General features: G+C 37.2%; 1 protein-coding gene across 1 annotated transcript; it reads left to right on the forward strand.

The window, feature by feature from the left end:
• Window positions 1–503: 503 nt before the first annotated feature.
• On the forward strand, window positions 504–6,855 carry LOC144358880 (uncharacterized). Its single transcript, XM_078012287.2, has 2 exons — window positions 504–615; window positions 3,675–6,855. The coding sequence occupies exon 2, from the start codon at window positions 3,706–3,708 to the stop codon at window positions 5,356–5,358; it is 1,653 nt and encodes a 550-aa protein (XP_077868413.2). The 5' UTR covers window positions 504–615; window positions 3,675–3,705; the 3' UTR covers window positions 5,359–6,855.
• Window positions 6,856–16,487: the final 9,632 nt, after the last annotated feature.

Below are 16,487 nucleotides of genomic sequence, written 5' to 3' on the forward strand. Positions count from 1 at the left end.
TCGTCATGCGTTATGTGAGCGATGTATACAAGTACCGAAACACACGCCGTGAACATAGGTGGCTCATGGCACTATCATCGCACTGCGACATGTTCGATATAGGTTCCACGGGACGCTAGTAAAATATTCCATTTAAACGAAATTCGAAAGCACATTGTGCAATGATCATTGCGCTTTATGCGTGGAGAAAACCTCGATAGACATTGCTACGACATGAGTTATTGTAAAAAACTGACATGAATATTCATAACTTTAACTCCCCCTGTGAATGAGAACAAGTTTCATCAGCCGGCAACAAACAACTATTTCTATTTACATATTAACAATTTAATTAACACCTTCATTGCGCCGAAATAATGTTATGTGATATTTTCAATATTTTTTTAAAATAATAATGAATTTCAAATCACTTAATATTTAAAATAAACAACACGCGCTAATACATAGATTGTCATTGAAATATGTGTGTTATCCCATAATATATTCTGCTGATAAAGCTAAGTGTAATTGATTGCTCTGTCACAGAATCGAAGCAACGTTGGTGGAACTCGGGTGTGGCACTGTATGGTAGATACATATTGGCAATCTGGGCAGACTCACTAGATCTCGTAATAGGTATGTATATATTTAACATGTATTGTAACATTATTAATTGCACAACTTTTCAAATTGAGGCAATCCCGAAAAATCATTGGAACTACAGTTTTTGTTATCTTACAATGTATAACAGCATGTCAAAGCTAACAGGTAAGTGTGATTCAAATGGTTTTATCTCCTTAGTGGTTGAAACGCACTAGAACCAACGTATCCCCTTAGTGGTTGAAACGCACTAGAACCAACGTATCCCCTTAGTGGTTGAAACGCACTAGAATCAACGTATCCCCTTAGTGGTTGAAACGCACTAGAACCAACGTATCCCCTTAGTGGTTGAAACGCACTAGAACCAACGTATCCCCTTAGTGGTTGAAACGCACTAGAACCAACGTATCCCCTTAGTGGTTGAAACGCACTAGAACCAACGTATCCCCTTAGTGGTTGAAACGCACTAGAACCAACGTATCCCCTTAGTGGTTGAAACGCACTAGAATCAACGTATCCCCTTAGTGGTTGAAACGCACTAGAACCAACGTATCCCCTTAGTGGTTGAAACGCACTAGAACCAACGTATCCCCTTAGTGGTTGAAACGCACTAGAACCAACGTATCCCCTTAGTGGTTGAAACGCACTAGAACCAACGTATCCCCTTAGTGGTTGAAACGCACTAGAATCAACGTATCCCCTTAGTGGTTGAAACGCACTAGAACCAACGTATCTCCTTAGTGGTTGAAACGCACTAGAACCAACGTATCCCCTTAGTGGTTGAAACGCACTAGAACCAACGTATCCCCTTAGTGGTTGAAACGCACTAGAACCAACGTATTCCCTTAGTGGTTGAAACGCACTAGAACCAACGTATCCCCTTAGTGGTTGAAACGCACTAGAATCAACGTATCCCCTTAGTGGTTGAAACGCACTAGAATCAACGTATCCCCTTAGTGGTTGAAACGCACTAGAACCAACGTATCCCCTTAGTGGTTGAAACGCACTAGAACCAACGTATCCCCTTAGTGGTTGAAACGCACTAGAACCAACGTATCCCCTTAGTGGTTGAAACGCACTAGAACCAACGTATCCCCTTAGTGGTTGAAACGCACTAGAATCAACGTATCCCCTTAGTGGTTGAAACGCACTAGAACCAACGTATCTCCTTAGTGGTTGAAACGCACTAGAACCAACGTATCCCCTTAGTGGTTGAAACGCACTAGAACCAACGTATCCCCTTAGTGGTTGAAACGCACTAGAACCAACGTATTCCCTTAGTGGTTGAAACGCACTAGAACCAACGTATCCCCTTAGTGGTTGAAACGCACTAGAATCAACGTATCCCCTTAGTGGTTGAAACGCACTAGAATCAACGTATCCCCTTAGTGGTTGAAACGCACTAGAACCAACGTATCCCCTTAGTGGTTGAAACGCACTAGAACCAACGTATCCCCTTAGTGGTTGAAACGCACTAGAACCAACGTATCCCCTTAGTGGTTGAAACGCACTAGAACCAACGTATTCCCTTAGTGGTTGAAACGCACTAGAACCAACGTATCCCCTTAGTGGTTGAAACGCACTAGAATCAACGTATCCCCTTAGTGGTTGAAACGCACTAGAATCAACGTATCCCCTTAGTGGTTGAAACGCACTAGAACCAAAGTATCCCCTTAGTGGTTGAAACGCACTAGAACCAACGTATCCCCTTAGTGGTTGAAACGCACTAGAACCAACGTATCCCCTTAGTGGTTGAAACGCACTAGAATCAACGTATCCCCTTAGTGGTTGAAACGCACTAGAACCAACGTATCCCCTTAGTGGTTGAAACGCACTAGAACCAACGTATCCCCTTAGTGGTTGAAACGCACTAGAACCAAAGTATCCCCTTAGTGGTTGAAACGCACTAGAACCAACGTATCCCCTTAGTGGTTTATAGAAGATAATATTTGGTAATCGTAGTCCTAAATAACTATTAAAAATAGCTAGACGTTTCGAGCAATGGCTCTTTATCGATAGCATAGAAGAAAGTGTTATCCCTTAGTGGTTGAAACGCACTAGAACCAACGTATTCCCTTAGTGGTTGAAACGCACTAGAACCAACGTATTCCCTTAGTGGTTGTCATCATCACCGTGGTTACGGACTATAGTCAAAATACCCCCTTATTAGCTATAGTCATCGTGTGGTTACGCACAGAACTAGCGTATTGCTACAAACTAGCAATCACATAGAATTCGCATAGGAGGGGGAGCTAACCTGACGCTGACGGCATGTAGCATGTTGAAACGTTACTCCATGCGCTGCTGCGCAGTGTCACAAACGAGGGGATTTCGGAAATTTGATACAAATCAAATGTGTGTTCAAATACTTTTACCTCCTACTAATATATTTCACAGCTGTTACGCTCATTGTGACGCGTTGATAAGCTGACATTTAATAAAACGGGGCAATGTTTTGATATAACTGAAATGAAATTTGTAGGTAATTAATGGAAAATTAGTCTCCCATTGCCCTAATTACTTGGTATACTGATTGTGCACGTGATGTAATAATCTAACCAATACAGTGACATATATTACTACAGCCATACATCTACAACGTACAAAATTAAACATTTTGGTTTTACCTGAAACTGGTAGAGTAGTGTTCTTTGCATCGCACACAGCCTTGGATTGGGTCTACTTCTACCTTGGGTCACTGGCCAACATTCAATCACTAATTGATGTCACTGAAGGTAAACTTTAGTTATCTTTACAGATTTGTCTGAACCCTCTTTTTATTTTTTACGACTATGCTTCTGGACACATAGTTACACTAATATATTTACAAACTATCCGACATTTTCAAAGACTCTCATGAAACTGTATTGATCTACCTTGAGGTCCACAGATACTTATGTGTGACCGAGTCTGGTGTCAACTCTGCCTGGTTAACCGTAAAACCTACATACATTTCATTCTTCATCGCTGTCTTTGTTCGTCGTAGTTAACCTACTGCCCAAAAAAGATCAATTAGTTTGAAAACATGTGTGAATTGCTACAATTGACTGCCACACTGTGTTATATCTAATGGTGCCTTTTCTTTTCTGTTTTAGTTGGCGAAATAAGAGAAATATCAGTATAAACATGAATGGATCCAATAACACGACGGTAATAGACGATTTTAAGTCGTCGGTTAGCAATCTGTCACTCAGAGTAACTATGATGGGTAAGAAAGGGTTTGTGCCATTTATACTTGGAGTATTTGGAATGGTTTTTATTTACACTATTATGTTCCATTCAAACTCTGACACTCAACCAATGAACATCGCAGGTAAACTAAACACCAAACTTGAGTCGACGAATAGCGTAGTTAAATTTCAACAAGGAATGTTGTCCTCAACCATTTATCCCGAAATAATCTCGGATACGCCAAACATAGATACAGATGTGAATGAAAGACTGATAGATGTACAGAATAGGATTAAAAGCGTGTCAAGTCTTCTCGAGAAAGATAAGAAAACACTTGGTATAGACGAGGAAATGGTACGTCTAGCATTGAAGCATATTACCTCAACTGAAAAATTGACGAAAAAGTTCGAAGAGGTCTTGGTAACCAACAGGACATTTAGCATCAGTGTAGTCGGAGGATCTATCTCTGTTGGAGCAGGGGTTGGCGGTACACCAGGAATATTTGCAACCACTCTTGGCAAATATTTACAGAAGATGTTAGGGAGCAAAGTGACAGTGGAGAATGGTGCAATCGGCGCAACTAACAGTTATTACTATTCATATTGCTTCCAGACACACTGCAATGTGAAATCGAAGGATTTACTTTTGTGGGAATTTGCACACAATGATTTTGGTTACGAAATTGCATATCTTGGTCAGGAAAGGCTGACAAGAATGATCCTTACTGATCTGCCAAATGAGCCTCAGCTGATCTATGCAAATTTCCTCCATGGTAGACAGATTCATCGCTATTCTTGTGCAAACAGTGAGAGAATCGGTAGCGCCCCACTTAGTGAGTACTATGATGTTCCTTCTATCAGCATGCCTGATGCAGTCTGCAAATTAGTCAAAGCTTACAAAGCAGATGATCTGTTGAGTGAACATGACGGGAACCACCCTGGCCCAAAGGCACACGACATGATGGCTATTTTCTTGGCTGAACTTGTAAAGCAAGTTCTCTTCGACACTACAGTGCGACTTAAGAAACAACTAGAAAAATCCAATCATCCACTCGATGCTCTTGTAGAGGAAGAAAACCAAGCATTGACATGGACGTCCGGAAGTTTGCCACAGAAAGCGCTTAAACATGTTCTCTTTAATACCACAGCCATAACACGACCACAATGTTGGTCTCAGATGCTATCAGAGTATAGACCCGAGGAGGGAGTTCTTATACCATTGGAGAAATATTCTTGGCGTACATTCACACTTAAGAAGCGCGAAGATCGCACTGATGTGAAAAGACTGTGGCGTACAATGAAAGAAAAAAGTTTTATTGAATTTGAGGTTGACATTGAGCCTTATCAAGACCTCAATAGCATAATAGCCATAACTACTATTACATGTGAGCGTAATAAGTGTGGTTATGCTGACGTATTTTTAGATGATGATTACCAAACCACAATTGATTGTCTCAGTAGATATCTCATAACAGTAGTGCATGAGGTAGCGTTCAATGTTCCCCCAGGTAAACATGTCCTTCGAGTTGAGAGTCTGGACAATGAGGGTTTCAACATTGCTTCTGTTAGTTCAGCATATGAGATACCAGATGAACTCCTCGAAGATTAATTGAATATCACATTTAGTCGACTTCTGACTTATTGTTTTCACATTTTTCAGTTTGGCGTAAATGCATTTGCCAGTTGTACTATTATTTAGGAATTGAATTTTCTTTTACTTTATTTCAACAATTTTACACATTTTCTCTATGAATTTCATAGGCTATTTCCAAACAGTACTTTATTAGAATTTATGATGAATTGTTGATGAGAAAATGTGCCTTATTTGTGGACACTGTATACGTTTTCTGTCTTTTCTGTATAAGAAACTCAGTATAATTTGAATAGACTCCATGTTTGTGTTTATACGGGTAGTTATGCATTTAAGGTAGAGATGCAGGTTCGTGGGCACTTGGGAGTGACATTTTTTTGCTTTGCCTGTTTTGTCTTTGCTATAGACTGTTAAAATTTTGTAGAATTGTGGAACATACTCAAAAAACGATTTTAAAATATAGATAGCAGGTGCAAACATTCTCTCTTTTGAATGCTTAGCAAGATTTAACAAGACTATACATAAATAATAAAAAAGAAACATGGTGAACAAAAGAAATGACGGGATCTCCATATTATGCACTATATTTAACTTTTAACAAAACGATAATACATTAAAATTTGGAACAGCCATTTTAATTATAAGCATTAGCAGACTTCTTACTTAGTGATTTGTTATGCAAATTAGCAAGTATCTCAGCTTCTTTTTAGTGCACATCCCAGAATATTAAAAAAATATAGCTCCTAGACGCTTTGACTTTTTGTTTTGAAATTTTCACAAATGACTGAAAATGTGTTTATCTTCAAAACGCCGTCGGGGCATTGTTTTTGGTTGAACAGTGTTACAACAATCGTACAGACAACTAGCCTGGGTGTTAATTTATGCATAAACTTGAAGTAGTGAAATTTGGGCTGCTGCCCTGCAAAATTGACAACTGGTAGACAGTTTTCAAGACGGCACTTTCTTCATAGTAAACAGATGTTCACATAAACCAATTTTGACAGGAAACAGAAGCATGGTTTAGGACCTAATTTTTTTTGAATCACTTTTGACCAAAAAAGCACATTTGTGTGCATATTTAAAACTACAGTGTCCATAAAAAATACAAATACAATTTTAAAATTCATACAATAAGCTTTCAGAAAATATATAGTTTTGTAGACAAGGGAGGTCATCTTGGTTTTCTAATTAATTAATTAAAATACCTGCATCTCTACCTTAAATGTGCATCCTTTCTTCTATTACTAGTATTCAATGAACATTTCATATTAAACTGACATGTCATAATTTTACAATCCACAACAACAGACTGACGATCAATTTTGAAACTTTATCTATTCATGCCGCTCTGTTAAATATGTTTGTACTGCCAAAAATGGGTTAATCATTCCCGACATAACTTGGAGTGCCAATGTTCAATTATCTGCAGTCCTATTAAATGCCTTTTTTTTCTCTTTTAGCTCTAACCCACCATATCTTCTGTATCTCGGTAAATAAAAATAAAATAAACATTAACGCGATTTTTAGTATTTTCTATGATCTGCGTAATTGATCATTGAACATAAATGATATCTACTCACACTGGCATTTTAACCGTACTCCTAGTAGAACTGAAAAGCATTCAAATGCGTGAAGTAAAATACGATAAACCGTTTATTGTGACGAAAACCGACACCACCACTGTTCATATCTGGATTGCGTCTCAGTAACAATATAAATACAAGTGCCAAACGAACGTCTTAAGTGTTTCCTGTTGAAGTATACTATGCGTTTTAAGCAAAATGCTATCCAAACAAAGTTGGAAAGGTTTGCATGTGTGAAAAACATTTCTATAGTTGTTGAGAAGAATACTTGTAAGTCCTTAGTAATTACTTGGTGGACGAGGCAAGTGTGCAATGAACGTGTTCATCTTCTCTGTAATTTAGCTTATCACCCAGAAAGGTCAAATAAACAATTCAACATCCAACAAAGTACATCAAATGAATTTTGAATAGTAAATTGGATAAATCAAATGGTTTACATTATTTTTATTTATTATTATAGACGTCATCATACATATTTCTATCGCGATATTATTAAATAGGTATAACAATATTCTAGATAAAGATATGTTTATTTTTATGGCCGATTGCCAGAAGAGTGTCGAATTACGTGAGTCAGTGACACAGCTGAACTATTATTAACGTATTAACATCATTAATATTGTATGTGTTCGCATAAGCCGACTATGGGAATTATATCTTTATTTGACTTTCAACGGGACAAAAGCAATATTAGTATGACATTAAAGTGTATTATACGTGTGACTTGAATTCAAAATTGAATTTATCATCATCTATTAAGTTGAATGCTCCTCAAAATTTTGCCCTGTCGATTTTGATGAATACTCATTTAGGCGTGGTGACACTCCTTTCATGACAACTAACAGTCGGGACATGTCTCATTGTCGTTATCGTTATGTGTATACAGAAGAATACAGTACGGCGATATCGCCATTGCAAATGTATGTTAAATATTAATATATATTGACTGTACTGCGAGCATGATGAATATGTATTTTGTTTTATATTCAATTGTAAATCCCAGCAGCCTATTTGGGAAATGTCCTGGGCCTGTATTAGTATGGATATTAATATTGACCAACCTCATAGATTGAAATGTGTTCATGCTTAACGTCAACGTATTTAAACAACTTGTCTACTGGGATAATTACCTACTGCAATATATTTATGAAACTAGAATAACAGTAAGTCAGTGCTGGAATGGTGGATTTGTTCAGTCTTTGACGTCATGCGTAAATGGAGCTAGTGTTGACTATATATGGTCTGTGATGTAAAATAAATATAACTGTACAACATCGTCATCTTGTTTGCAATACTACGTTGGCGTGTCAAAATATCACGGATACGCCATGCTGTCAGAGGGATTGATTTAACAAATTAGGTGCACTGGATTCCTGTTTTTGTCTAATTTATGTTTTAGTGGAAAAACTAGAATCAGTAAATGCGTTACCCCCAGAGTGTACCCTAACAATAAACAAATTTGGCTTACCGTGGAGGTCTTGTTATATTGCGTTTAATAACACTTTTATGCTAAAATGAGAATAAATCAATACTTAACAGAAAGTGCTTAGTTGAGAAATTTAAATCCGTGTTCAATTTTGAATACATATGTTTTACTCAAGTGTCTCCGGAGATGGGAGAGAGATGGGTCATGTCACGTTAAGACATATGCCGTATTACAGTGGCAAGTAAATATAATGCGATTATTAGATAGTTGTACTAGAAGATATTGAAATAATGTTTATATTATCAGAAAAATCAGATGCTTCTCGGTGTGCATATATATAAAACAGGGGGTTTCCTTTTAGTCTCAAAAGTTGCACTGTTTTTTATTTCTTTGCACAAAAATAGCGAAAAAGCTAGAACCACGTCAAAGTATGAAGTATAAGCAGGCGTTATTGCAGTATTACGGACACGATTACGTACGGAACGGAACTTGGAATGTTTTCAAATTATATCATTCGGTCGCGTAAATCCAGGGCCGGAATCCGTGGTCCAGTGGAACAATATGGCGATTACTAGTTACCTGCCATTCTCCTTCCTTGAGATCCTTGCGTCCAGAACACCGAAAATATTCATAGAAATAGAACTCTGCTTGGGTGATTGGTTACCTGCGTCCGACTTGCCATTCGCAAGGAACGCCGGGAACCAGCAAAGTCGTCGCATACTATGTAAAGTAAAACAAAAGTGTAGGTAGTTTTACTCAAGTCGTCGGTGGTGGCAGTACACTTGTATGCATGGTAACTGTTCATATCGCGCAAAGCTTGCAATTAAACGCCATATTGCACTAGCTCTAAGTAGCAGTGTGAAGTTATGTGGTTATTGTATCACCAGAGCTACTATAGGACAATGGTTATACTACTTAAACTAATCAAATCTAGTTTGCGAGTTTTATATTCCCAAACAGTGTTTGGCCAAATGAACGGGCAATAATACCCGGATACTAAGCCCCAATGTGGGGGTGTTTACTTACAAAATAAACTGTCTGAGATTACGTAAACCCGAATTAATTAATTATTGTCTTTGTGATATTCAGTGAAAATAGCGCCCGAACTTTCTAGATGCAAACTAATATATGTAAAACTAAAGTCACGTTCAAAGTTCAAACAGCCTGATATTATTCTGTTATTTTAGTTATCTCCACTTTAAATAATGATAATATTTGCTTAAAATATCTGTAATATCTACTATATATATATTTATTTCTGTTATTTTGCTAAATTTTAGCTCATCATTTCTCGTATTCATCATTTGTTGACATAAGATTAAATTATTTTCTTGTTTTTTTAAATGGGGGCAGGGACTTGACTAGTTCCGCTGAACTCCCTTCCCTGATGAAATCATTTACAAATCACGAATAAATGTGCATAGTACGCATGTGTATCAAGTGAAGTGCCGAGAAGCGGTTACAAAGGTCAGTGCGGGGTCGCGGACGCCTGAAAAATCTTCATGTCGGATAAATTATACTGTTGTTTCTCATTTCTCAACAGGTGGTCTCTGTACCCTGTTGGATTATATGGTTGGATTCGACCCTGCATGGTGTAGAACTCAAATAGTCGGCTAAACCCGAGTTCTTGAAAGGAATATTGCATTATTAAGTTTGAAATTATATTGATATTTATATGATAAACTCAATACTAGTTGAGCAATTTGTATAAATTTCAGGTACTTTATTTTCCCAACCATTCCTTCATATTGGAATGACGTAATGCAGACCAATATTTGACATTTCCCCATATACTGAATACCTGCAACATTATAATACAACATAATTTTACTAAGGCTATTTTCTGTCAGTATTTTAGTGGAAATGGTGGAAAAAATGGGGACATTATTTTTTATATTTCAATTAGTTTTCACCTAGGCGTTTTCAACGTTCAAGGCAAGGTTGCGTTATTCTATCAATTATGTAGTATTCTGTTCATACTTATTTCAAAATCTGTCTCAAAAGAGGTTCTAATGGACAACCAATTATTGAATAAATATTGTATGTGATTTGTAAACATCAAAACGCTGAAAGGGTTAAAGGGTGTCATGGACCGTATATTAATTATTCGTCGTTAACATTTAGTGGTCGCTATTTGTTACGCCCTCAATCGGCAAGCTAAACGCGTTAATGAAACAAATTAATTTTCAACCACATTATGCGAAAAGAGACATAGGGTGTCGAATTATTTTAACATTTATGAAAACCAGAACATGGGGAAAAGGTGTGTTATGCGATATGTTATCTTGATTATTCTCGATATCCTTATATGTGATGGCCCCGATTGGACACGAATAATCGCGACCATTTATTAAGGATCATAAATAATCAAAATCAAATTGAATATTGCAAATATATATACTGAGCATCGTCATCTACAAATTACGTACACAAGTCCTATGGGTACCAAATCATGGCCTTTTATCAGAATAATTAATATTACATATAACAGAATACACCGTTTACCCCTTTGAGTACCCGTATCAACAAATAAATATAAATGGGCAGTGGGAACAGCTTACTGGTAGGCGACCAGTGTCGTTTTTGAGGGGTATTCGCCTCGTGATTTGTTTTAGAAAATATAATTATCATGTTTCTTTTTTTTTCGAAGTGAACGCGATTCAGACGTCGTTGGCAAGTTCAATTCCAATGAGCTTATTCGGCCTCCTCGTTTCCCGTTTTACTGCTGTACCTGGAAAACTTTAATTTATCGGCGATGCGCTGTACTACTCCTCCAAGAGTATAACTACTTGATCTATTACCCTGTTTTCACTGATCACGAAATAGTAGAAACTTACCAACATATGTGCGAGATACCGAGGGGTATGTAAATTATGTTTCATAATGGGCAAGGGGCCCTTTTTTGACATTATCAATGTTCAAGGGGTTCCCTTTTCACATTATCAGGTGTCGTATTTTGCCGTGTTGATATGCGGCAATGATAGGTCTATTTTACCAAGATTTGAACTAGTGTATATGTGCTTGTGTTATGTTCAGTTGACCATAATTTATTTATTCACTACATAATTTTAAGTCTAATAAAGGACGTGTTTTTGAACGCCCCTGCCAACTCTGCCAACTGGTTACTCGTTTGCTACTTTTTTGAGTACATTAACTGATTTTTAACGCTTCCACGTTTAGTATATTGTATGAATGGTTGTTTGTTACTATGCTTTATTCAGATTTGTTAGTTATTTTCTAGCTTTTGAAGAGATTTCTATGTTTGGTTGTGAGTCGAAGTGAGTGGCAACCAAGTGGGCGACCGTTCAAACAAATGCTTCGCCCAAACCTGCTGTTGATCTTACAAGAAACCGCGCGGTTCGTTGTAAACGTGTGGGTGGCATTCCAGCTCAAACGTACGTGGAACCATTGGCCGACTTAATCAGTGATAACAACATTATTGTAGCTTCAAGGATAAACAAATCTGTTGTAATGACAGTCAACAAATGTTTAAGGGTGAAAATAATGATGAAAACAATGATAAAAGAACAGATAGCAGCACAGACAACGTTAATGAATACGTATCAATCACCACTTGTATGAACAAAGAATACAATCCAAAAAGAATAACATGGAAGTTGTCTATGCACAGTCAAACAGTCAAAAAACGTTTAAGATCACCCCATAGGGCCGAAATCCCTCTTCTCTCCCCCTCTGAATCGTTGCATCCTTCTTGTGATGAAATTCCTCACGTTTATGAAGAGGTTATCATTCAAAAAAAAAAAAAAACCTTTGCTAAGGCTGCTACTGTACCCACTACAGTAATATTACCTTACCTGCTTTTGTCTCCACCATCGCCAGCTCTACTGTTGAATCACAAAACGTCTTTTGACGCTCATGAAACTTTCGTGACCCAGAAAATACCAATGAAGACATGAACGACGATCAAAGCAGCAACAATGAGATATCAGTCATTTCTCTCGTATCTAGATTTGGGGATACAAATATTCAAGTTCAAATCTCAATTGTGGCGATTAAAATTTTTAGGTAGCAGCATTATATTCCAGAAAATTTGGTGAAATGTGTTTTGATTTTTGCTCAAATCAAAAAGTACTTGTTAAACATCTTACACGCGTTATTCGCAGAGACTGTATTCATTACAAACAAAATTATTACGTAAAAATAAAACAACGGGCGAGTTTTCAGGAATCATTTTAATTGTTAATGGCCGGTAAAAAGATACAGCATTTTAGAATTCTTGGAGCGTGATCATCTCTGCGATTTTTACTTTTTGCAAGAAACGCATTCACTGCCCTCGAATGTTAATACCTGGTAAGTTGTGTGGCGAGGTATTGGTTTGTTCTCACAGGACTACCAATCACGCTGGTGTGTCCATTTTCTTTGCATCCAATTCGGATATTGTTGTTTCATCACATACAAATATTATTCATGATCATCGTCTGTACACACACGTGAAAATTAACACGCTGCCACGTTCACCTATTTAATATATATATATCCCAATTGACAGTAATAAGCACATTGAATGCTTTCAAAAACTTACAAATCATAGCAACAGTCTTAACAATGACCCCGTTATAATAGGGGTGACTTCAACTGCACCATTGCACCTGAAGTCGATCGTAACGACGACAATGAGACATGCGCACGCCTCGTTCTATCAAAACTGTGTTTGAGCGCTTTAAATTTATTGATGTCTGGTGTCACTATCATGACGACATCACTAATTACCCATGGTGGAGTTCGAGTACACGAGTACGTCTCGATAGTTTTTATATCAGTGAAGGTATTCAAATTCCTAATAACTACTCTTGTGCGTTTTCTGGTCACTCTGTAATGTTCATGAAACTTCCCTATACCAGAAATAAAAATCCAGTCTGATGTGAAAATACTGATTTCTGTACTTATTGACAGATTCAGCGCAACATGTTTAAAAATTTACAATTTTGGTCGGTTCATGTCTGCAAAAATAAAATAAAAAGGTTAGCACAAGACTATTGTCATTTTGAAAACAACAACTTTAAACAAGCTAGTATGCGCCTTGAAAATGCAATCTATCAGCTAGAGTACTCAATGAAAAATGGAAGTGCATTTCCCCGGATTTATCATCGCGTGCGCGCCACAGGTTTTTAATTCTTACTTTTTTAAAGTTGAAAAACAGAATGATACAATTTTCAAGATATCACTAGAAACTGTTATACATTATACTTAAAGGTTTACCATAGCTGAGTGCAAGTAATCGCAGTGACCTGTATGACGTCATCACCTATGACGAATTAAAAAAAATACGGTTAAACTTTTGCTGCCGGGCGTATCACTGGCATTGATGGAGTACCGCGCAAATTCTTTCAGAAAATGTGAGACGTTATTAGTCAAAATGTTTATGATGTCATGTTGTGCTCAGTTCAAGAAAGCAAATTGCCCATACCCAATGCAGTTGTCACCTTGCTCTCCAAGAAGAATATATTAAAAAAATGTCTGCTCTGTAGTGAATACAAAATGCTCACACAAACATTATCACTGCGTCTCCGCTCCGTTATTTGCTCAATGATACATTCTGGCCAAAGTTATTCAAAACCTTCCCATTAACTGTCGACAGCCCCCAGGCCTAATTTGTTAATATACTAATTTAAATCAGCAAGAAATGATGCAAGCATTTCAGCGAAGACCGGAGGCCCGATGGCTGTTCACTACTGCATATCTAGTTTCCCTTGATATAATTATGCATGTAAGCAAATGACGTCACTCGGTTTAAATAATAGGCGGAGCATGGCTCGATTCATTTCCTGTTTAGAGGTCAACAAAATAAATGTCATGGATTCATGTGCCTTTTTCGCTATTCTTTCGTGCTCGTGATCATCAGATATTTTCAGAGTTTAATTTATAATTCTCCTTTGGGTATTGTCGCTGTCAACTTCAGGAAAAAACATTTGATAGCTAGAATTTATCATGATTACCTGTATAAATCTATAACAGCCTTTGGGTGTGTTCCTGGTTTCATTATTTATATCGGTCTTGTATATTCCAATACAAAATCAATAATTCGAATAAACAGCGCCCTCACAGCAACTGTACCGCTTTCACGGCCCAGGGGCGTACGTCCGTGTTGGTCACTGTCACCACTTCTGTATGTTATTGCCATCGAGTCATTGATGGATAAAACCAGGAAAGAAAAATATATCAAATGCATCAACATGCCACATAGCAACGATCGTCAATGCAAAACTTAGAGCATATATTTGCTGATGATGTCGAGTTTTTTTCATCACTCATCACCAGGACTTTGATAAACTAGGAACATGGCTACACGCCTAGCTACGAGCGTGCATCGAATTCCAAAATCGACTTTGTAAAATGAGAAGGGTTATTGGTTGATTCCTTGCTAAATAACAGCATCTCGACTTTGGGCATTAAATATAACAACTCAGGGTTGAGGATGATTGCAATCTGATTAAAATAAGATCCTAGTTTTGGCTTTTTTTTGTATATTTATTTTATTTTATTTTATTCTGGTATTTATTTTTTGAAGTTGCTTATGACAGTTGCTTACTTTTCAGTGTAGCGATACTCTACGGGCAATCTTCTGTACATTATATTTTGCCCACTTGAATAAACCATTAATAGAAAATTATTAGTATATTTGTATTTGCAAAAGAAATTCCACAGCATTTTACATTTTTTTCATTACATTGAATATTTTGTTCACTTCCAACATATGTGTACACTTCCTGATACATCTTCGCCAACCAAGGTTCGTTTATTCAGTCATCGCTTCAATTTTACATCAAATACTGAGCATAATTATCTAGAACGGAAGCAAAAAATAAGTAAATCGTAAGGATTAGAACACTGTAAACAGCTATAGTAAACAATGCAAACTGATTTTAAAGTGTATAGCGGTCACCGGCCCACGGCATCGACGCAGAAAATTGGAGCAAAAAATGTTTTCTGTTTAATTGCGATGTGTTCCAAATAACACATATTTATTTCAGTCCAAATCAGCTCAATTACTTTAATAAATAGTAATTGTATAATGTAAAAAATACAATAGACGATTGTGGCCCGATCGTCAACAAAACATCACCTGTTTCGAGGGCAAGCGACTGGAAAAAGATCCTGGTGTTCGGTCGAACCGGTGGGAAAAAAATCGTCACTCCCAGAATAACTACGCAAAATAACGACTTAAACTGGAACTATTCGAGCCACAATATAAACATAAAAATAATAGATGGCTTTCGTTGCATTTGACAATGATAAACTTACCGAAAAGCCGTGTTTTTCCCGATCGGTTTTGTCGCTAACTTCAGTATAATCAGCCATTTTATTTGAGTGTCTTTGCCACCTGACTCTGTTCGATGACGTCACCAGGTGCGCTATAGAAGGAGGTCTGTGATTCGTTGACTAAAATCGTTGGTAGTGGGTCTCGTTGAAATCTCGTTACATAGGCAGAGGCTCAGATGTATGTAGGGCGGAATTAAAAAAAGTCAAAGTAAAATAATAAAATAAAAAGGCATTAATAACAAAAGTAATAAAAAATTAAAATAAGTTTATAGCCAAAATAATTAAAGCCCGTACAGATTTTAATCAGATTGAGATAATTGGTGTGTATCTTGGTTATCTCTAGTTTTTTGCCATCGTCACAATAGTTATACATACTCCACAGCTTATCCCCATCACCTGATATCATTTCGTCACCCAACAAATCATCTGTTAGCTTCCTGTGGCAAGGGTACCATTGGATTCCAGCTGAAACGTTATATTTGCCTTTGGAAAAAGGTGTACAAAATGTCACTCATCTACCTACACGCTTTTATTCAAAACATTTTGCTGATGTGATAGATGTGAGGATTCACGATTGGAGATTTATTACCCCAGCTCATACTTTGTGAATAAAATAAATATCCGCTCTGAACACTCTTAACATCGCTTTGAAAATCGTCCATGATGCTATTCCAACTAAATAGAATTGTGCCATTAACACCCATTTTCAAAATTAAAATGTAAATGAGAGCGTGTCCGATGATTTAAACCTGCCATTGTACAAACTCGAAAAAATCATCATTTATAAATTGTCCTTCATATAACTTGCCAAACACAAAAACATGACACTGTTTGGCGAGACATTCTCGGTCCACCAA

Source organism: Saccoglossus kowalevskii, chromosome 1 (assembly GCF_978046115.1).
Source record: "Saccoglossus kowalevskii chromosome 1, keSacKowa6.1, whole genome shotgun sequence".
In the NCBI taxonomy this organism is placed as follows: domain Eukaryota; kingdom Metazoa; phylum Hemichordata; class Enteropneusta; family Harrimaniidae; genus Saccoglossus; species Saccoglossus kowalevskii.

What these genes read in the sequence shown, in the direction of transcription:
- LOC144358880 (XM_078012287.2), top strand. Translation starts at nt 3,706, where the DNA reads ATGAATGGATCCAATAACACGACGGTAATAGACGATTTTAAGTCGTCG.